General features: G+C 40.8%; 1 protein-coding gene across 2 annotated transcripts; it reads left to right on the forward strand.

Moving 5' to 3' along the window:
* Positions 1-490: 490 nt before the first annotated feature.
* On the forward strand, positions 491-22,515 carry sfpq (splicing factor proline/glutamine-rich). Of its 2 annotated transcripts, none has more exons than XM_084081376.1 (12): positions 491-1,443; positions 2,777-2,965; positions 3,211-3,512; positions 3,659-3,754; positions 4,392-4,588; positions 4,754-4,838; positions 5,012-5,123; positions 5,511-5,559; positions 5,978-6,087; positions 8,957-20,783; positions 21,082-21,170; positions 22,378-22,515. In XM_084081376.1, the coding sequence occupies exons 1-10, from the start codon at positions 625-627 to the stop codon at positions 9,065-9,067; spliced, it is 2,070 nt and encodes a 689-aa protein (XP_083937502.1). In that variant the 5' UTR covers positions 491-624; the 3' UTR covers positions 9,068-20,783; positions 21,082-21,170; positions 22,378-22,515. The 2 variants fall into 2 exon arrangements, with proteins under 2 accessions (XP_083937502.1, XP_083937503.1); XM_084081377.1 differs by having other exon boundaries at positions 20,727-20,783.
* Positions 22,516-24,209: the final 1,694 nt, after the last annotated feature.

The raw sequence follows: 24,209 nt of genomic DNA on the forward strand, positions 1-24,209 counted from the left end.
GACTACAACAAATTGGTTGGCAGGTGGCTTATTCTGGGTAAATTGTATTTTCATAAATAGGAGGTGATGTAAAGTCAGTTTGGGAGGGAATGGCCGAATGGGATATGCTCCACTACTGTAGTGTACATCTAGGAGTCAAGGAGTGCTCTTTCAATACTTCAATCACTGACTGTCACAAGTTTGTATCCTGTTGTAATAGGTTAAATGGATAGTATATTTAATATATATTAAATGCTGATGTGATACAGCTCAGCAGTAGTCTTAATGTTGTGTTGATTATTGTCAGTGAATCTCGCTGAGGGCTGGGCTTCATTTGAAGCTGCATCCTGCATCAGCACTGACCAATGAAGGATCATCCCTGCGGCAGCACTGACCAATGAAGGATCATCCCTGCAGCAGCCCTGACCAATGAAGAGGCCTGGGCGGGTCTACATCGACGGGGCTGATCCTTGTGCTTTGTTACGGAGTCAAGTCATCAGTCTGTCGCCATTTTGAGACCAAGGACGACCCAGTTCTAGACAGAGGAACCAGAGGACGGTGACCACCGCTAGGCTGGAGTTCGGAGTTGTCTAAATTATTTCGTATACAAATTCGTTTCTTCGATCAATTCTAGCATTGAAAAAAATGTCTCGGGATAGATTCAACAGGAATCCGAATCACGGCGGTGGAATGAATTTCCAGCCACGTCGGGGCGGCGGCCCCGGCGGCCCGATGCGAGGCGGACTCATGGGGATGGGGAACCCGAATTTCAGAAATCACCCATTTCAAAACCAGAACAACCGAGGAGGACGCGGTGGTATGAATAATAATAATATGAACAAGCCGCCGAACGTCCCCGTCAACCAGGGAGCGCCGCAGACGGCGCCGCAGAAGCCCCCGCAGGGCCCTCAAGGAGGCACCGGGATCATCCCTCCGCCGACACCAGGCCCGGCTCTCACCATGAAGGGCCCCATGCAGCAGCAGCAGGAGCAACAGGCCCTCAAAGCACAAGCAGTACCAGCAGTACCAGCAACACCACCGGCCACGCCGCTGACGCCGGCCCAGATTCTACAGAAGACGCCTGCCACCCCACCGAAACCAATCCTCGCGTCTCCTCCACCAGCTGCACAGAAACCGAACCTTACATCCCCTCCGCCGAACCTTTCATCCCCTCCGCCGATCCAGGCCAACAAGAACCAGAACCAGCCACAGAAGCCACCGATGGGGGGCAATGTGAACGGCCAGCAGCAGAACAAGCCTCAGCAGCAGCAGAACAGGCCTCCTGGGCACCAACACCATAACCAAGGCCGGAATTCTGGAGGAGGAGGACAACAACACAACAGACAACACAACAGGCCCCAGCAGCACCACCACCACCAGCAGCAGCAGCAGCAACAGCAGAGGGAGAGGGCCTCGAATGCATCCGATGCGTCTAATGTCAAAACAGAGAGCCTCACGCCTTCGGTATGTCCAACTTCATTATTTGTTAAATTAACTCAGACGGGGTACAAACTAAGGTAACCTAATTGACCCGCAAATGGGCCGAACGGGCCCATTTGATAACGTTTGTACCCCCTCAGAGGTACAGATGAGGAATACCAAAAAGCTCGCCCCAAAACACAGTCGCCACCGGCGCAAATCCGGCGACCTCAGTACGGTCGCCACCTGGTAAAACAGTAAAACGGTGCCAAAACCTAACCGTATTTCTATATGTAACCTCAGTAAACTATGGCTAACCCAAAACATATTTCTAACCGTATCCTCAGTAAAACAAATACAAGAATACAAGAACCGCTGGGGTTGAGCGGCCACCCCAAAAAAATGGGGACGAGTGTTTTGGGGCGAGACTTACCATATTTTCAATCATACATTATTATGCTGTGGAATTTTCTAGCAACGTTGGCTTTGTTATGTTGAGTGTGAATGCGTAGTATTTTGGTTATGGCGTTATGTAAATACTTTAGGTTACTCGATGAGTATCTCGGTCACGTAGCGTGTTGTATTCTCGAGTTTCTTTCTAGCATTCTAATTGAAGTTCGAGTAGTTTTAATGTCGGTCGGATGATGCGGACAAAGCATGCTAGTGTTAGCTGGTTAACATGTCAGGGCAGCGCGGAAGGGCGGACGTCTGCTTTGGGGCGACGCCACAGCTACCGATTCTGGTTTCTTCGGCCCGTAGCACCGTATGGCGAGACCAACCGTGGCAGAAAACGTGCGCACCCAATCCAGCCTGTCGGCCATCTTGTGTCACATCCGGACGCTTAGTTGTAGCGCTGTTGTAAAGACACATAAGCAAAGACACATAAGCGTGGGTGTGAAGTAGATACGGATACATGTATTTGTTTTGTAACCCTCATGACACAAAACGTCTTGTCTCAAGAAACAAAGACTGTAGTCAATTTAATTAAATGTTGGTGAAATGTGTTGTCCTTATCCCATTATGCCATGCGTGGGGGATGGGCAAGAAGATCAATGGGCGAGGGAAGAAAGCCGATTTGTCTGGGGAAACTTCAGTCACTTGAATTTGATATTTGAGTCATTGAAACATTTAGGGAGGGGATTTTTAAATAATTATTGATTATGTACTCAATAATCAATAATTATTTAAAAGTCCACCTCCCTAAATTACCTGACATTTCTCACTTTTGTGTAAACATCCTTTTGGTTCTGCTGAAAATCAACTTAATTGTTGCACCTCTACCCATGTTTGACTTAATGTTGTCCTGGCAATCAAGCATACCTTTGATAGGTTTGTGGGATTTATTAATTGAATCTAAATTGTTTTGTTTCAAACGCAGGAGTTCAAGGCAACATTATCCTTGCTGCTCAAGCCTGGTGAGAAGACTTATACCCAGCGGTGCCGTTTGTTCATTGGTAACCTACCAAATGACATCTCAGAAGATGAGTTCAAGAAGCTCTTTGCAAAGTATGGGGAGCCCAGTGAGGTTTTTATCAACAAAAGCAAAGGCTTTGGCTTCATACGACTGGTAAGGAAATACTTCGGCAATTTTTATGTCCTACAATGAGGTGGAAAATAAAACTGATGCATGACTTTTTTACCCCGAAGATAATAATGCATAATACCATTTGGCAAGCATAGTAATATGCCAGTTATAACAAAATAATGGAGTACTTATTTGTATACTTTATTGTGCTCACTGTGAAACTAGGACAGTCTCTCAAATGTGACAAAGCACTGTAATTCACCAGCTTTATTTTTATTTTTTTGCAGGAATCTCGTGCCGTGGCGGAGATCGCCAAGGCAGAGCTGGACGATATACCTATGAAAGGCAGGCCACTCCGTGTTCGCTTTGCCACACACTCTGCAGCTCTTTCTGTGAAGAACCTGTCACCGTTTGTTTCCAATGAGCTCCTAGAAGAGGCATTCTCACAGTTTGGGATGGTCGAGAGATCAATCGTTATCGTGGACGACCGTGGGCGATCCACAGGAAAAGGCATCATAGAATTTGCCTCACGACCTGCCGCTAGGAAGGCGCTGGACCGCTGCAATGAGGGTGTCTTTCTGCTCACAACGTGAGTTTTAAATGTTTCCATCGTCCCGAGAAAGGCGCTTATGCTTTTAGACGATAGGTCAAACCAAATGCATGTTTAATAAACGATTTATGATTTAGTATTAGCATGTGTGAGACCCAGGATAACCGTAATGTCTGTTTTCCCAGGTCTCCCCGGCCCGTTGTTGTTGAGCCTCTAGAGCAGTACGACGATGAAGATGGTCTTCCAGAGAAATTGGCACAGAAGAACCCCAGATACCAGAAGTAAGGAATATTATTCACTACTTCAGGAGCCAGACTTTACAGGCTAGTCTTGGGGGAAGTGCAGGTTTATCTCGGTGCCAGGTCCTAAATGACAATGGTGTTGCCTTTATAATGCAAATGAGAAACCGCCCAAAGCACATCTTGGGACATAGCAGATGGTGAGATAAGGAAGCAGGGGGTTGGGTCATACGGAGTCACAGCTGTTAAAAATCAATTCACACATCTGCCATCCATTGTCAAGTGGCAGATGTTACAGCGTGAATGAAATAACTAATCTCTTTTTATTTATCTATAGTCAGTGTCTTAAAGCTTTATGAACTGGAGATCAAATAAAAACACGATTCACTGTTGTACAGGATATCACCTTTTGTAAATAAGGAATTCTCAACGTCTGGGTGATAATTATAAGTATAGAGAAAATCCCCCCAGTGATACTAACAGATCTTACCCATACAAAAAAACCTATGCACTCATAGTCCTGTAATGTTCTTTGGTTAAAAATATTTATTATTATTATTTTATTATTTCACTTGCATATTCGCTCATGTCCCAAGGTAGGACACACAATACTAAAAGACAGAGTAGAAGGAGAAAGGGGTGGCCACACTCTTACACATTTTTACTTTTGTGCCCACAGGGAGAGGGAGGATCCACCTCGCTTTGCCCGTCCAGGCACCTTCGAATATGAGTACTCCAAGCGCTGGAAGTCCCTGGACGAGATGGAGAAACAGCAGAGGCAGCAGGTCGAGAAGAACATGAAAGAGGCACGCGAGAAACTGGAGAGCGAGATGGAGGATGCCTTCCATGAGCATCAGGCCAACCTTCTTCGCCAAGGCAAGTGTGGCATTTTTAGACTCCATCATAAATGATCGAGAAAGACTCATTAATGATTCAAAATAGTCAGTCAAAAGATTGAGCTTACCTACCTGACAACAAGTAATTAGTTCCTGAGAGATTTGTTGTTACCACTCAGGAGACTTAACATCTTTTTCTATGTAGATCTGTTAAGACGACAAGAGGAGCTGAGACGCATGGAGGAGATGCACAGCCAGGACATGCAGAAGAGAAAAGAGATGCAGCTCAGGTATTTGTTTACACCTGTTTATCATGGTTGAATTATTAGTTAAGAAATCTATAAAAATGCATTTCCAGTAACTAATCTTTTATTGTGGGAGGGTTTATATTTTTGTTGATAGTTTTCGACAGATGACTTGTTAACGTTTATTTAAAAAGAAATGCCCTTTTCTGTCTAAACAGACAAGATGAACAACGTCGCCAGCGTGAAGAGGAAATGCTTCGTAAGAGGGAGATGGAGGAGCAGATGCGTCGCCAGCGTGAAGAAAACTACAGGATGGGCAACTTCATGGATGTGAGTAAAGTTGCACACGTAGAGCATCTTAACTCATTAAGACCTGAGGCCGATTCTACAAATGCCTTCTAAATCAGTAGTTCTCTTTCCTTCTAAATCAGTAGTTCTCTTTCAAAAACTGTTCAAAGATAGCGGATGTACAAGCTCACAGCACGGCACGAAGTGATTCTCTGTGAGCTTGTATATCTGCGATTTTTGAATATCCAACGCAAAAATCTAAAATGACATGGAGGCTTTCCCGGTTTTAATGGGTTTAAGTCTTTATAGTAAAATCAATGTCCTCATACTGACTTATTACAGTTGTCAATTAGAAATGTATGCAATTAAGTTGGGCAAGCTATCAAATATTCAAGTGGTTGAATGCAGTCTTCTGTGTTTTTGCTGTAGAGGGACAGAGAAATGAGGATGAATGCCGGTGGAGCTATGGGCATGACCGGTGAGTAAATGCTTCATGCTTATTACATTTATTGTCGGGGTCTTTCCTTGTGGTCTGCATAAGTGTTATTTTAAAGCTGCCTTTGAAAAGTACAACCTTGCAATTTTGTATTCTTGTAATATTGGTTATCTTTAAACTAATTATTTTGGTCCACAGACACAAGTAACGGTAAGCCACTAATTACAAGGATAATACTAAAAGATACAGAGAAGGAGTTGGCCATATACAACATAGTTCAGACAATGCAAACAGGGACAATTTCAGGCTTTTAGTTAACTAGTATACTATACTCCCAAAGTATAGAATTCCCCCCTTAGTTAAGTAGTATAATATACTCTCAAAGTATAGAATTCCCCCCTATGTGATTGTGTTTGTGTTTTTTCAAATGTGTGACATGCAATCCTGTTGTCTTTGTTAGATATGGCCTTTGGCACACCCAACCAGAAGTTCCCTATGGGCGGAATGGGCTTTGAGGGACAGTCTGGCATGGGGGGACCCGCTTCAGGAGGCATGATGCCCAACGAAATGGTACCGTATCCCTCTAACCCTAACCCTAAAGATCTGTAGTTAACAGTAGTAGTTTTTTGGCTGGCTTTTCTACTTTATGGAAAAGCTCCTAGTTGTGTTAATCATTGAAGGTGAAACTGGCCTGCAACAATTTTTTTTGTGGAAGATCAGTGGATATGAAAGTGTTCGGCCTGCAGATGGCAAGATTCACGGTGCCTTTAGAAAGAGGATTGCACCTACCTGAAAGTGTTTCTGTCTATGGCGAGCCAAGCCCTTCAGTTCTCAAATTTCCATCTGAAAACGGTCAACCTGCACTAAACCATATGGCATTGCTCTCAGACAAGCTCTTTCTAGAGCTGTAGACACCACTGGCTCTGCATTACTCTTGTAGCTTGTGTGAGTAGTGGACCGCTATTGCAAGCCCTGTCTCTTCTGTCCTGGACAGGCACTTACGTTGGCAAGAGGAATTGTCATCTCTGAGGGTTTTCTTTTTAATGTGTTGAAACTGGACAGACCACTTACAGGGCATCCACCTTCTTGCATCATAGCTAGGGCAGGCAAACGTCTGTACCATGAATCCACTCCTGTGACACGAAGTAAAGACCTCCTGGACCATCTGCTTGTAACGTTTGCCCACCTGTTTTATTTCATTTTTAATCTGAGCAATCTTTAATGATTTAGTGCTGGTTGACGGGTTTCAAAGCATTGTCTTAACTTCTGGAAAGAATTGTGCAAAAATCTATCTCCATGTTGGAGTACTATATTTCAACTGAGGGTGGTAGGCATAGCCTTGTGACTGTTCTACTTTGGTCTATGCGTTTTCAGTGGCCTTGAAACTACGTAATTCTATGTGCCAGCTGATTGAATACCGGACCATTGTATTCATTTTGTTGATAAGAATGGTATTGATCACGGGTTTACTTAAGTGGCAAGATGGGTTACCTCATAGGTCCTAGTGGCCATGTTGTTTTGAGTGATTTTTTTTCTTTTTGTCAAACACAAGACACTGGTTTCATTTTTGGACTAGTGTAAACCACTATCTTTTTCCCACGCAGTTATCTTATGTAATCTCTACAAAGTGTTCAAGTAAATGGTCCCAATATGGCTGTGCTTTAATTTCCAAACCCAGCTTAAATATGAGGTTTTCAACTTTACAAGCGCTGAAAAATAAGTTTTCAGTCTATATCCTTTGAGAAGTTTGTTTTAAATGTATGTTAGGGATGGGTGTTTGGGCATGTTTTTTTTTTTACACGCGCACACACAGGCTTGGCGGTAAACTATAGCATGATGTTATATGCATATCATGAGAATAACGCACATAGTGTTAATATTAACCTTGCCCTGCGGCCCAGCACTGTAGCTCAACATATAAATCAGAGGTTTAAACCCTGGTGAAAGCCATGTCTTTTTAAGAATCATTCCTGCAATCACCTGGCTTATGTAATTATTTAGTCCGGTTCTGTGGAGTGTTCTCATTGATAAAGAACCACCTTAATCATTCAAAGTTTCCCCAAAATTCTTACATGTATATTTTGCCTGCCCAGTGAAGAGAAAGAGAAATTTGTAGGATGTAAAACATGGTTCATTAGACTAGAGTCACTAGTGGTGCACGTCTGCATTACTTGGTCATTTCGAATTGCTTAGGTAGAAGCAGCAGCAACAATCAAAGAACTAATGTGCGCATTAGAATAGTACAGTATTGTCTAATATTTAGACAATGTATACTCTTTTTTTATTTCAGTTATATAGTCTAAAATGGATGGAGTGATTTATTTTTGTGTGAACTGTTGGCCGTGTACCTGCCCCATCCCTAATGTAGGAGTGAAGTTGCAAAAGAATGCAGTGAGCAGTGTCCTACTTTTTTATGCCTATAGTAACTGCTGCAACAGCAACGAATACGCAGCTTCTGAAAGTTGAGATGTTGGAAGCTTGGCGTCAAGACATCCTTTCTTGGTTTTACAATTTTTACTTTCAGTTAAAATGTAGCTACACCTGTAGTTGTGACCTCTGTTGTGCTTCCTGCAATGGACCTTTTGGAATATTTAAACGGCTCACTGACTAATCTGTTTCAAATTAGGAGAACTGTATGATTCACAAAACTGTTTGGCTCCCAGACATTCCATCTAATGCACATACATGAATGCGTAGAAGGTTGTCTTGATAAATGACCTGTGTAACATGATTAAGATGATAATTTTGGTGCGATTAATTGTACTGTATTTTAATCTCTGGCCCTATGCAGTATTAACATGGGTATGGAATTTGGATGGGCCCAGCTTTCGAGGCTGTTGAATTTGTCACTGCTGTCCTTATCTCACAGATTGGCAAATTATAATTATCCCTTTTTAAAATGATATCCCTTAAACTATATATTATTTCGAGCCAATTTACACTTTACATTCCCTAAAGCACCTCATTAATATAATTCCAAGAGTATTGTGTAACACAGAATGGCAAACATTTTGGTGGTATTTGCTATACACTATACACATTAATTAGTTCCTCATCCACCCACACGTTGGACATGTAATGGTAACAAGATGATGGTCGGTGCGCTGGCATTTCCAAGATGAACCACTTTTTGGCATGCACTGGAGACCATGCTAGGTAGGCACTGACTAACGAAAGCATTACTGTTTCTTCCTTTTCCGTATGTAACCTGTGGCACCTGTGGATCTTCATATCGGAATGAACCGTACCTTCGGATGCGTCTTCCTGCTGGTTCTGTTGTAAATCCCCCCCCCCCCCCAAAAAAAAATTCAAAAACATACCCGTATTCATCCTTTCCATCTGCCTTTGGACATGGAACTGTGTGCTTTTGCACTTAACCCAACCCCCGAATTTCCACACACTCGATCTCTGCCCCCTCCATTAATTGCTCCCCTCACAGCGCAATGAGCGCTTCCAGCAGGGTGGCCCTAGGGGAATGGGTCCTGGTAATGCAGGATTCGGCAGAGTCCGTGAGGAATTTGATGGGCCGGCCAAGAAAGCCCGCTTTTAAGTAAAAAAAAAAGAAAAGGTGCTCTGCAGTCCCATCTTAAGCAGCGCTATTTTGTATAGATGAAACTAAATCTTTGAGTCATGTTTTGTTGTATTTAATTTTCAAGTGTTCCTGCATTTTAGCCTGAGGACTCTATTTTATGGCAAGTTCAATATTTTCCAACTTTTTATTTTGTATTTTGAGTAGTGTGAAAATTAGGGTTCACACAACCTGTGATCTAGTAGTACTATGACCCATGTATAATTTCCTTTCCAGTTGTATCATGCTCTGTCATCGTCGTCGTGAAGTGAAGTGATGTCAATTGTAACATTTTCTCACCTTTCTATCTACGGCTGTGTTTTGTGCCATTTAAATTTTGAAGTAAAGCATGTATTACAATAAAGGCTTAAATCGGTTCTATCAAAATTGTATTCTCTAAAAGACATGGAAAGTCTTGAATTATTTTAATTCTTCAAATCAAGTTATACTAACCATATTTGTTCTCGAGAGTAGATTGAGATTAAGTTGATGGCACTTTAATCTCGAGAGGCACAGATGCGCCAGTGCAGTCCCAAGGTGGTCATAGCAATCCGTTTTCATAGAAAATTAGCTGATTGCCTGGAGTTAAATTCAGCTGGCATGTTACCTAAATCATGTTATCATTTTCTTTTTATCTGACATTTTGGCAATTGTACTGCTGTTTCTATTGCCAAAATGCCATTTCTGATAACTGCTCCATCGTTGTCTCGACACGCACATTTTTTTTTGTCCGATTTTCTTTCTTCCCAATTGGGCAATGAAACCTAATATATTCCCATTTTTAAGAAGGCAGCAACCATAATGTAATCATTTTGCTTGTTATAATGTATTTCAGCAATTTCTTTGCGCCTGCATTATATCAAGAATACTGCCATTAAATTGACTGGTCAGTATACAATAGTTAAAATATTTCCACATTAATCAAAGCTCATCACCTTCTGGTGGTTCCAATCTCTGGGATTGTAATGTTCATTGAGTGCGCACAAGGAGGTGATGATTGTGGATGTTTGCCACCAAAATCTGGAGTGAGTTTTCATAAACTCAATGGGTCCCTGTAGGAAAACTGTAAGGTGCTTACACACTGCAGAATATTGACCGTGATCGTCCACCTTGTCAGACTGCAAATTGACTTTTGAATCTACCTGTCGGCTGTCGCATTGTGCATCAAAACTAAGAGCTATGTCAAATGACGTTACACAGCAATGTTGTATCTTGAGAAAATAAAGCAAAGGAAGAAAATATGGACCTGTGAGCAATTCTCCAAAGGGAGCTGATAATATATCCTGCAATTTTTCACTAAATTGTCTGCACATGGCAGTCTGTGATTAATTGCCCATGCAACACATGAGACCGATGAAGCTGCATTCACTTTTCAGGTAAAAGTAGCAGTTTCTGTTGAACGCAAAGGATGACCTTATTTCTACGTTTTGGTAGCTGTTAAAGCGACCCCAAGTTGACGATCATCGTAGCACCAGCCACACTGTACGAATATGGCCCAACATTTCCTACAATGCCTCAACTCATTAGCCACACATGGCAGTCCATGACACTGTTGAACCAAACGCACCATTTAAAAAAAAAATGCTACTAGGTGGACCTTGAAGTGACCAATCTCGTACAGTGTGTATGTGTGTGAACAGTTATCTGGTTACAGCTTTTCTGGGCTGACTTTGACCACTGTAAATCTACCTTAACTCATTCAATGCCAGAAAAAAACATTGTCTAGTTGCCACAGTGCCAGCGTTTTTTGAGTGCTTTCACTCGCCTTCATTCTAAAAATCATAGAATATTATTCTTCACAGAGATTGACTCGCAGTAAAAGACGTAGCGGGGTCTTGTACACTCTAGAAATTGGCCAGCCACGATCGTCCATTCCATGTATATGGGCAGTTGAATGAGGAGAGGTTTTCCCCCACAAAAAAAGAAAGCAGAGAAAAAGGATTTTTTTTTTTCAAACAGGAAGTGAACGTGCTGTTTTTTTTTGTGATCACATGGTTTTGCTGCCTCTGAAGGACTTAGATGGTGATCGCTGGTTTGCAAACAGCGCCATCTGGTGGATAAACACTGAACACAAACACGTCAATGGCACTCAGAGCCTTTGGGAAAGAACACGTCAATGGCACTGAATGAATTAACAATTGGCACTCTTGCATAGTATATGGTATGGCAACTTCATAGGAAGAGGAGCTAAAATGTTTCCCAAAATTATTTTTCTGTGGATGCTGTCAAAAACTAAAATCCACTCCTATCCTTTTGAATAGTCAAAATTGTCAGCCTGACAGTAAGGGCTTGTAGAGATACTTAGCTATGAAAACATTTTCTTGATGTCATCATTTTGTGGTTGTTACTAAAATGCAAATGTCAAAAATAGTTTTACATACTCTACATCGCTGGAGGATCATTTGCTAGCCTGAAATCAGAATGTTAAAATTAGCTTTGTTAATCTTAAACTGTGGACATGGCGCCTCCCAGATGCGCCATGGCCAGGTCTTACTTGAAAAAAAAGAGATGTCTGATCTGAAGTGGCTTCCTGGTAAGAAAATAGAAGAAAATATTGATATATACATATAATGGAAATGCTGGCAAATGTGACTATGGAATTTATACGGTCTGCACATTGCAGGAAATGGCTTTTAAGTGTGGGCCTATTTGACAAGGAATTTTATACACAGGCCCTGCTGAAAAGCTGTCAAAAGCTACCTCTTTTTCCACCTTGGTGTGCTTATTGCGAAGCTACGTCAACTCCCCCTTCAAATGGCAATGTGGAATGGAAAACGGCAAAACAGTGGCGGTTGAGCCAAGCAAAGAATCCATCAAGTGGATTTCCAAGCTTCGTATTAAGAAGTGGCTTGAGTAAAAAATAATTCTGTTTCAGTGTTTGAGATGGATGTTGGTGAAAGCACAGGTGAAAGATGTAATATATGTAAAAGTCTCAAACTTGCGCAGGTCCATTAAAAACAAAGGAACAATGTTCTGGACAAGGTTACAACATTTTGTGCTTAACACATTCACAGCCAGGTATTATTTAATTAATCCGCTGCTGCCAGTGTTTTTTTTTACCTTATATCGACGACCTTTGGAGAGCCACAGAAGCCACGTTGTGCACGCAGATGTAAACAAAGTGTCTGGGGGGTTGGGGAGGGTCTCCTATCCACTGGGACACATTTTTCAATTTTTTTTCCATTTTGTTATCGCCCGTTGAATAAGGCTTGTTTTCACCAAAAATTGAGAAATCTGTTTTTCTACAAAAATAACATGGGAGTTGACGGAAGTGACGTGTTTGGGATGACGTCACATCCGTCCATTCCTTCTCAGAGTCGAGGGATCATTCCTAAGTTGTGTTAGGGCACCCCTTTGTGGAATTTTCAAAAAATAAATACATTTTGATTTCGGAGATCTTCGTCTATGGCAGGGAATGTGTTGACCAAGAGCAGTCTAAACATTATGCCAGTTACAATTTACTGTTTAATGTGCGTTTAATTGTGTGGAGGTGTTTGTTTTTCCACAATGTTCAAATTTTCACCCAGGTCATATATTTATCGTACTTGTTGGACAGTCTAACAACCAAAGGATTGGATTTTAAGGACCTTTAAATAATTCTCACTGCAGCCACATTTGATCGTCGCAATATTGTTCCCCCATAACCCTTGCACTTAAGCCCTTTTTCCAGTGGTCATAAACCCACTAACCCCCAGTAACATGTCCTTTCCCATTAAAGGCTTATGTCTTTAATGGGAAAGGTTACGATCTGCATTAGTTCCCCAGGCAAATGACTGCAGTAGTCACAGATATATCGTCTCCTGCTCAGATTATCAGAGTGATGGAAACATGACACCAGGGTAGACGAGCCAATTTTGTCTCTTTTCCAGCATGATAATGTGATGTTAGAATCAAGAAGGTTCATTAGAATGTAACAAGCTAAATTGAGACTGCTTGTGCTAATTTATATGCTTTGAAAATGAGACGCTGAACTCATATTTCCTGTTTTTTTATTAGTTAAACTTTTATAAGAATGGAGATTTGTTTGATAATGAATTTGCTTTGAAATTCATTCCAGCTTAGTTTAACTTTGTTGGTAACAGCCATTGTGCAATCACAGTTGCCACCCAAGCTTTCACGAGTGACTTATAATTCTATGACTCTTGATTTTGCCATTCGCTCAGCACGTATTCCCCCATATTCAACTGCTTTGTTTACTATTTATATTGAAAAAAGCGTCCTCATCAAAGCACCAGACTCATACACGCAGTGATATAGTCAGGCTACGCGAGGCTAATGCCCCCGTGCATTCACAATGAGAATCACTATTTTCATACAGATAAAGTTATAAAATCTATTTCGTCTTCACTATCGACAAATAATTGCAAGCATATTAAACTCCCTACCTTCCTGTTCCCGGAAACCCCCCCCCCCCTTGCATATAAAGTACATGCTAATATTGGTGGGAAAGGCGTATTAGCTACGTGTTATGTAACTGGATGGGGAAACATTATATCACATTTATTGAAATGGACAAGCCCCAGTTTTACAGTAGTTGAACCATTTCATAATACCCCCAGCCACATAAATCTTACACTGCATATTGAAATGAACCATGCACATCAGTAGATAGTCTTCTGGTCCGTTTTTTACAGTTTCAGAAAAAAAAGCTCTGCTTAAGTAAGTATTATGTTTCAGTTGAATGTATGGAACTTACAAAAAAAGAGCACTGACATGCTACATTTTGTGGCCTTGTCCTAGTGGTCATTTGTAAGGCTTTTAGGCAATGGTATGACTTATTTTTATATAAATATATAGATATAGATATATATATTTATTTATTTTTATTTTAGGAGGGAATGGGACTGACCTTGGATTATTACATTGGTACAGCCAGCTAACTTGGCAAACTTTATTTTGAAAAAGTTATTTATGGATATGTCTACTCCCTACCTCCCTATAACAGTCATAGTTTTCTTCAGGCTAGGCATATTTAATGCAAGATATATCTTTTCTAAGAAACCTAATGCTCAAGCAGTGCTTAGAGTTGCCTGGCTAAAAGCATCCCATATAAGTGCTTTCCTTCTCCACTTAGCAACTGAAAACTCAGGAGGACCACATGGAGTTGGTAACGCATTTGGATTTAATAAGTGTAAATCTGAAACTTGTAATGTTATGTCTTTGTGTTGGTTTTCTGTACATTTTCTCTTTAACAGGTTTGACCATCATTAGAGGGCAGAATGTAAGAAGGAAATGTCCAAGCCAAGAAATCCAGATTGAATGGTACCTGGTACCGTTAAGTCTGATTATCGTGGTCCGATAATCATTTAATTGGACTTTCTGTTTGTGCAAGTTTGCACCAAACTGGGAAAATGAATTGTAGCTGTACACGATAGGAAGAATAGACTTTTAAAGCGTGAGCTTTATAATATAGGCTAGGTCATTTTTTTTCACTTATGTTACATACATGATCCATTCCTAAGTTCCCAACTTTTCAGTAAGCACTTAGCCAAGTGAAGGAACTAAACATAAATTATAAGCAGGGATTTAACACAAGACTGTCCCTTGACCTGTTTAGCAGTGTACACATTAAAAGGATGTAGTGATACTTTCCCAAGTGCAAAGTTGAAAATAGTACATGTAGACATGTGGAATTAACAATTTTCCTCACATTGCAGAGGTAAATTAAAGAAACAATGCTTGTTAAGCAACAAAATCGAAACACAGAAGAAATGTCATACTTAGTGGTGCAGTAAACTTGACTTAAAGAGACAACAGTGAGAATGAGTGAGCACAATTAAGACTATATAGGGATTTGATACTGTGGGCCAATTTTAGATCCTGTGGATCTTGTAAATCTTTGGCATTAGATATTTTGGTGGCCTTCCTGGTATTCTCCCATCTACCTCATCCCTTCAGCAACCAACCAGATGCAAGAAACCTGTGTACCTCATCGTTGAGCAAAGAATGGCTTGTTTTGAGCGTGCATATGTGTTTGTATGTGTGCGTGTATGTGCGTGTTGCGTGTTTTTTCGTACATGAGGGGTACAGTAGAAGGCTGTCAGCCAGCCTGTTGCGAACAGGCTGCCTCATTCCACAGTAGAGGCTCCCCCCCGCAGTTGGGTTACGTTGAGGATGAGTAGTTCTACAGAAGTCAGTGGGACAGTAAAGCCTGGACTTGTTTGCACTTCAGCCACAGGTATGCTTACACAGAACCGCTGAACGAAGTGAGGTAAGTGTCCCATCCATGTTTATGATTTAAAAGATTGCACAACCCCCACCCACCAACTAAAATACTCTCCTTTCTCTCTTTCTCTCTCTCATGTTATTTCTGTGTCACTTCATGATGAAGTGGCATTTATATGCAGGGCTTCTGGCATCACACTATACACAAAATGAATGGAATCACAGTGCAGAACCTTCTGTCTTTCTCTCTATTCTGTGTTGACTTGTGGCAAAATGATGTATTGTAGCTTGTGCTGTGTGTGTGTGTGTGTGGTCACAGTACTTCCGCCTTCGTCAAAACTCGAGCTGTATGTACGTACGAAAAAGAATGGTTTGTGGATGGCTGTGTCACTGGTTCATTGTCGAGCAGTTGCCAATGAAACGGCCATGGCAACAGGGAATTGTACCACCTCTGTAAATATGTACACGTTCTGTTCCATCTTTGGTTTGTGAATAAACTAAAGTGTGAAGTGGTTTGACAGTGGGTTTGGTTTTGCTTGGAAGGATGTGAAGTTGTGCTGTGAACAACACAAAACTCATGTTGGTCTGGGTGGGAGTGGGTAGGTCCAATGCAAATCTTGACACTGAATGTCAGATGCACTGGTTTGAAACTCATGGATCGCAAACTGAACCTCCGTTTATCTCCCAGCATTGTTTCACTAGGTGGGGTCACGGGTGGACCTTGTAATTTACTTGATTATTAAAGGTGAACATGGGAACTTTTCTCCCCTATGGGTTTATTGAGCAAATTGACTTGAGTCTATCAAAGTAGTGTATCACAATTCTTCCGCAAGTATGGGGGAACAGGGAGCTTGTCTGACATTTCTCAAATGAGGGATGTGCACCAACAGAAATGTAATTAATATAAACGGTATACACATCCGTTTTTAAAGTTACCACGTGTATGAGATCAGAAATCCATGTACTTTGCACATTTTAATTCTATTTTTAAATGTACATTGTTAACCTTTAACTTGACTCTGCCGCTTTCTCAATTCCTAAACTACAAGTTGTATGCAATATTTTTTATGACATACACATTTCTTAGATTCATGTAAGTGCAGTAATTAAGGCATGTTTTTCCTCTGAAATTGTAGCAGTTTTTTGGTATTCTCTATCTACTGAGCCATAATTCAAACCGTTCCTTTTTTAGCTAGCGAGTCTATCCAGTGAGAAAGTTCAGGTACAACTTAACCCATTTTCAACCCATCTTCATGTACTGTAAGTGGTCCTCAATAATGCCCATTATTGATGGCACCATTTTTGGCTTCTCACTTAGTGTCGCAGAGGAGGGCTGCGAACAGTTTAGAAACCTGCCTACCAGTGACATCAGTAGGCAGGTTTGGTCATTTCAACCTTTTTATTATAATTACTTTTATTAAAAGCAATGTCTTCTGGTTCTATGCTCTTGCATTAATAATAAAAAATACAAATAAAAGGTTGACATCTTGTTTGAAATGACCAAACGTGTTTCTGAACTGTTAAAAGCCCTCTGAGACACAGACCAAATAGACAGAAATGGTGCCATCTTATACACATTAGTGAGGACCATTTTATATGAAGATGGTTAATTGAAAATGGGTGAAGTGGTCCTTTAAAGATATCCCTACCTTTCGGTGAGGGCCAATATGGATCTGAGTCTGGTAATATTTGGGACAAATATCCTACTATCCTACTATAATCCTACTATCCTACTATAATTCTAGTAACCTCTGTAGTGGTACGTGAGTGTAGTGGTACGTGAGTGAAGATACCCGGTTCTCCTCACTGGCTGGACCAATTGCTCTGATTTTGCACACAGCCATTGACCATTACCATCTGAACACAACTGTGAAGCCCGTTTTTCAATTTAATCAAATCCCAGCTTCTTATTAGCGTTTTTGTGTCAAAGAATGTCGTCCCATAGCTGCGGCTGCCCAGCTATGGGACAAACTGCCTCCCGGGTTGCCAGATCATGTGCGCATATCCCCCCACAGATGCGCTGCGCCGACCGGGTATGGTCTAGTATATTTAATTACAGTAAAAGTAAACATTTTGGTTTAAAAAATACCAACACTGCATTTATAACTTCTCAAACAATCAGAGGCCACATTTGAAACCTAATTGAATCACAATAGATGTTTTTATTTGCAGTAGATGTACAAGGGAACCTTTTTTTTCCCTTTCTTTTTTTCCAGTATGCATACTGTAACAGCCATTGCAGACGAAACGGAAAAGAATGAATGAGCCATGCCAACAGTTTCAATCTAAGGTCTTGGATGTTGTGTGGGGGGCATTATTCTTACATGAAGCTTGAGATTAAACACTGTAGAATTAGAAAACTTTTCCAAAACATGGTGGCTTTTCCCCCCACTGGTTGTTTTTTCCCCACATATTCATTTTTTTCATGTGAAAACTGGTTTATTTGCATTTACAGAATAGTCATATCAAGGTTGTATTCCAAAGCAAGATTGTGGCTTGCAGAGAGCAGTGAAATGCTCCATTAGCTAAAATGAATTGACATTTAGTCATAGATGCTGTAGCACGAAAACGGATTTCTCCTTCGGCCACATTGATTGATCACTATTACTGATAGTCAAGAAAATGTAATCAGCACGAAAGTACAGTGAAGCATTTAGGCTAAAAGTATAACAAAAAGGTTCTGGAGACCTTTTTCCCATTGTGGTCCTATGTATTCAATTCATCAACAGAACATAGAATATTAACTATGAGCTGCCAGAAAAAAACATTGTCTATGCTGCCCTTGCCGCATAGCGTTGTTCACAACGCTCCAACTGCCGATCGCTTTAACCCATTTTGGGCGGGAACCCCTTTTTGTAACTATACCTTTCAGGACGGGAACTCCTTTTGGGGTTCCTGTTATGTACAGTATATAGCAACATGCATTTTTGGCTATTTTTTTAAATAAATATTTGAAGTTTTTCAGAAAACGTAGGTCAGGATTTAGAAGGCGTTTTTAGAATCGGCTAAATGGGTTAAAAGACGTAGGGGGTCTCGTAGAAATTGTGCCGCCGTGATAATCCATTGCAGTTGAATGAGGGGTGGTTTTCGCCCTAAAACAAAACAGAGAAAAGGGAATTTTTCCAAATCCTTTAACATGGAAGTGAACGGGCAGTTTTTATTTTGCGATCACATGATGGGCTACTGCTTTGCTTCCCTGGGAGTCAAATGGTGACTCCCAGGTTAGCGAACAGCGCCATCTAGTGGAAAACCACTGAAAACACAGAAAAGCGTCATAAGTCTTTGGCAGAGAATGAGTTAATACATGTCATCAACAAATACAAATGGCTATATTTACAGAGGAGAAAAGGGAAAAGTGGCGGCATTGTATGACCCCTCATTTCAATGGAAATTAGTATCTAACTCCACTTGTTGTCTCCTGATGGATGCTTTTTGAGGCCAGAGCGACTGGTGCATCCCAGTACTCACTAAGTGCTTGTCAAACAAGGCTTATACTGTATAAAAGGATCTTAACCCATTAAGACCTGAGGCGATTCTTAAAAATGTTTTCTAAACAGGGTCCCCACGGTCATGAAATTCCTGGAAATATTTTGAAATTAAAAAAAAAAAAAATCCAGTACTGGAAAAGGTTTGAAATTGATCAAACATCATCAAAGGTCCTGGAATTTATCAAGGGTCCTGGAAAAATATTTGGCTATGCATTGTTTTTGGCTATTGATTTTGTTAAAACAAAACATTTTCATAAACATGAATAATATTACACGAAATATGTAACATAAGTAGTTTTTCGCCGAATGGGCTGTGTGACGGCAGCCTAATGTATGTCTCAAACTTTATTTTTGCTACACTGCCTATCTTTGGGCATTCTACATAGGAGTAAGAGACACATTATTGCGCCGAATGATTGTTATATAGGCCTGGAAATTGGGCTAAATATTCTGGAAAAGTTTTGGAAAAGTTTTGGAAATTCATTGCTAAAAATGTGTGGGGACCCTGTCTAAATCCTAACAGTTAAAAAAAAAAGAAAAAAAAAAAAAAAAATGTTTTCAAGATATAGCGGATCTACAAGCTCATAGTGCCGCGCTATGAGCTTGTTTATCTGCTATTTTTGAATAGCCAAAGAAATCTGAAGTGACACAGATGCGTTCCAGGTCTTAATGGGTTAATAACAGATGGGTATTGGTAGAGCAGGTCCATCAAAAATGAAGTGGCATTTGGCTGGTGTCAATTGCCTATTCTTTTTGGGGTCGGGGTTGCTGGGGTTAATGTGCGATCCACAAAGGATTATATTTCCCACACTATCACACTTTGCAGGAGGAAGACTTTGTATGTATGTATGCGCAGCATATCTGGGGGAAAAAGGAAACCTTTCCTATGCTCACCACTACTTGACAAATGGTTATGGGAAATAGCATGTGTCTTTTTCGCTCTACTGTTAGGACGTTTGCTCATTATATTGCCAGCATGACTCTCTGGGGTAATTTTGTCATGCCAGTGACCAGCCAGCCATTTTGTAAATTGTACTGCTCAGTTCATTTGGACTGGCAATTCCCTTTTTGTGGCTTGTACATAGAAATTGTCTTGAGGCTATAAGTGCTGCACTGCTACCTGGAGTGGTCAGCAGCTCTGGGGAATAACATTCTTTGTGGTAAAGCAACTACAACATATTCAAGCGATGCAATGAATACAGCCCTAGGGGCTTTCGAGTTGTCCGTCTGCACTGTGATCCATTCTGTCTAGTTCTAGTCTATTGGCCAAACTGCTTCAATTCATGTCAGAGTGTGATGCCAGAACTACCTTCAAGGCCACCAATGGCCTCGTCTGGGAGGGCAATGCCCAAGGTCTGCAAGACCGACTTTGTGAATGATGTAGACTCTTGTACATGGTTACAACAACGTCTAGTGATCTCCTAAGATGCAACTCCCAGCTCAGTAGGGGTTTGCAGTAACATCCCTGGTGTGTCTAGTACCCAAGTCAAGCTTACCTGGCTTTGTAACAGAATTTCCTTTTCCCTCAAGTCTGCAAAGGTTTTATAATGCTGCAGTCGTCTATCTCGTTGCCCCTCTGCAGTTTCAGAAAAGCAAATGCACTTCTCAGAGTGCCAAGTGGCTTGTCAAATGAAACGTTTGTATTTGAGCGTTGTTACATTGCTCGGATAAACAAATGTACATGGGAAATGTATATATCCCTTACATTCAGGCATACATCAACATTTGACTCCATATATGTACATGCATACATCTGTAGCATACCTACAACATAATCTCAGCCTGACAAAGGATTTAAATTCGATTCATTAATACTGATACATTTTATTTAAAACAATCTGCATAATCACAGGCCACTGTATACACACACAAAACACAGTTAAGCTTTCACAAAACCACCAAATACCACTCAAAACAGCACTAGTATAACAACATTAACTCTTGAACTAGTTCATTTCCAGGTTCTCATTATCTCTCTTTTACCACAGGGGTCTCGCATGATAGAGGGAGGCTGACCTGAGAAACTGTTTTCCAGTTGCACTGTGGTAAGCTTCATAATTATAAAAAGATATATTATGCACGACAGTGCCCTATTAAGTGCGTAAACAATCCAGACGTGTCATTTTATTCTTCAACCATAAGCTGCCCTAGCATTCTTTTTTTTATAATGAAGGATTGTCATTTGTGTCGAGCAAGCACTTCAATTGCCATTTTGTAACGGAATTCTTTGTACAGAATTTTCCTTTCCTTTCATGTAAATCTCCATTTGTCCTGGAAGTAACTTTAAAAAAAATTGAGAATACACAACACAAATGACAAATTGTTTTTATTTCTCCCTAACAGATAAACTGAAGAGAGGTCTGAAACAAACCTGAACTACAAAGGGTTCTGGGAGCAGGACTGTGTAGAGACTACAGGATGCTGGACTGAAGGTTTGGAGATAGAACTTCATTATGAAAGTTTTAGATGAGTCGTGAAATTGCATGCCACATTTGATTTAATAAAACAAAAGCTTGAGCTTATGCTCAGTGGAATAGTGAGTTATGATGATGGGAATTAAAGTATATGGGGTGGAGGTTCAAATTATCTTTGAATGGAATCCAGTGACGTCTTCCTCAAGGAAGGGCTCAGATTTGGTTACATTCATACTTTAACCTCAAACCTTGTCCGTATTCTGGGCATGTCACAATAGGTGAACATTTGGTGAAAATGGCTGATCTTCAAGTTCACAATGTGTCGTGTTGAGAGCTTATAGATGGGCAAGTTTTTGGAAAAGACATTTCGTTTAGAGGAGGGGGCCATGTATAGACCCCGGGGGGCCCTGGTCAATGAAGTCAACTCCTCACAAAACGTTCGGAAACTTACCTTCGGTCGATTATTTCTCTCCTTCAAGAATACCAATCGGTATTGTATTTTATATAATTTTCATCGTTGATTAGTCACCTTTACAACAAGGTATAACTTGTAATGAGCTACACAGCTAAACGTGTGGGTAGCACCCACACCTGCTGGCAGGAGTGTGCCAGGCACAGGTGTGTGACTGACACCTGAGCATGGGTACTGCAACGTTGTTAAGTTTGTGTTGTGCTCCAAGCAGCAACACTGCCCCCATGGAAAGATGCCACGCTTGTCCCTTCGGGATAAGGGACAATAGGGCAAGTGGAAGCTGGTGTTCCGTTACGCAGAGTGGCAGCATTATTTGGTGTCAGCCCTGGTACCATTTCCGAACTTAGGACCAAGTTCCGTGAAGTCAAAGACCGTTAAGTGACCGTCCCAGGAAGGCAACACCCCCAGGTCCTCACCCTTGCTTCACTGAGGAGCCATAGGCTTTCTTCCAGAGATATACAGCCACAACGTTACCACAAAGTTGCAGGACCCATGCACAGGTGGCAGTCACACACCTGCCAGAGTAGCATATTGGGGGATTTTGGCAAATTTACCGCACTACCCATAAGTTTAGTTGTGTTGCTCATTCCACGATTGCACAAGTTATACCTTGTTGTAAAGGTGACTAATCAACAACAAAAAATATATAAAACGATATAAAATACAATACCAATAATTGGTATTGTAGTAAGTAGAGGAGTTTATATAGGGTTTCAAGTTGTTAAATTACCGTATGTTTCTTGTCTTTGACAGAGCGGACGGGTGAGAATGCAGTCAAGTGGCAAATGCAGTACCAGGAGGTGTCCAGCAGAGGACAAATGGACATCGTCTCAGAGGATGAACTGTTCTTTATTTTAACTCAAAGTTTCAAAATAAATGGTTTAAATTTGACCATTGTTTGTGTTTTATTGTAAGTTGTTGACTACTCAATACAGAGCGGTGTTCTCATGAGAAATGCACCCCATGAATCAAATATTATGAGTTGCTATGCATATTTACACTTATTCCAATCATTTATCATTCATAATCAAAAATTTGAACAAACATTGCAAAATAAAATGGGTAAAGATTTCTGTTTCATAAATCAGGCCTTTTCGGCTTCCTTCGAATTATATCCATACATTTAAATCAATACACTTTGGTAGCGGTCTGGGCTGTGTAGTTACCTTGCCATGATGACTCCAAATATTGTCGAGACTTGTTTCACCATGCAATGGAAGTCAATGGGGAGGATCATTTGGATCATCAAATTTTAATCAACGGAGAACATACCATTTTATCAGTGGGTTTATTGCAAAGAAAATATTTGCACATCCATCTTTGGGCGTTTGACAGTGACAAAGCAATCATGTACAATCATTCAAATTGACGTACATTTTAATAAAACTGATGCTGCTGAGCAAGAGCGGAGTGTTGGATTTTTGTTCATGATTGCTTTATCAGTGGGTTTATAAAATGACTTGGAATATTTCCACATAAATTGTAATAAATACCCAATCTTACCCCCTTTGCATGGGAACTACTGGTCTAGTTAGATCCCCAGGACTGAGGTATAGCTTTAAAATGAGACCATGTTGATTGGCATGTATTTCAGTATTTGAAGTCGCCAAATAAACCCACTGTTAAATTGAATTGTGTACTGATCAGTTGATTAACTACCACTGGCCACGGCTGACCTGCTCAATGGCTTCGGTCGGAAGATCCCTGAGGGCAGTCAGTTACAATTAAGGTTAAAGGTGCAATGTTTCCTCTGCTGGATCACCCTTGCATCCTGAGCGTTGGCTGTCAAGCCTGGAGGAGGTCCAGACCAGCCAGTGGAAGACGATATGGAGGGACTAGAAGGCACAGGGCTTCCAAACTGTAGTGGGAGAGCGAAGAGGCAGGCGCAGTGGATGCAACACATTGTGAGCTTGTAGATCTGATATTTTAGGTGAGCGACACAGTTCGACTGAGCATAAATTAGGAAGAGGACTGAAATGGGAATGTGGGGTCCAGTTTTGACCTTTTTGTGTCTGGAACCACCACTACTGCCACTCATAGTTTCAATATTTCCTCATAAAAATACCTTTTTATGGCTCTTTGGGGATTGTCTGCATTCAAGGTTATTTTCACTATTGATATTTTTGGAAAATATCTGGAAAGTATGGATTTTCTTTTTTTTTTTTTTTTTTTTTCCTAAAAAAAATGTATTGAAAACTTTGACATTTAATGTCAAAGTTTTCAATACAGAAGTGCATTCATGTTAAAAAGAAAATGTACTTTGTAATTTGTTATTTTGAATACCGGTACTCAAGTACATATTTGACAGAGCAACTTTCACTTGTAGTTGAGTCATATTTGACCAGAAGTATCTATCTATACTTTGACTCAAGTACTGGGGTTGAGTTGGCTACTTTGTCCACCACTGCCTATAATTTGAACATCAAATGACGCAGAAATTATTGTTTGCCATGCAGGAATAAGGTCACAACCTGACATCTGTAGCTTTTGTAAGAACATCGCCAGAACAGCGGGCAACTGCTCTCCGAACACTCTATGTGCCTGGATTAATAACCATTGTTTCCACCAGCCCCACAGCAATGGAT

This window comes from Gymnoscopelus microlampas (genome assembly GCF_963454915.1).
Source record: "Gymnoscopelus microlampas genome assembly, chromosome: 15".
Classification (NCBI taxonomy): Eukaryota; Metazoa; Chordata; class Actinopteri; order Myctophiformes; family Myctophidae; genus Gymnoscopelus; species Gymnoscopelus microlampas.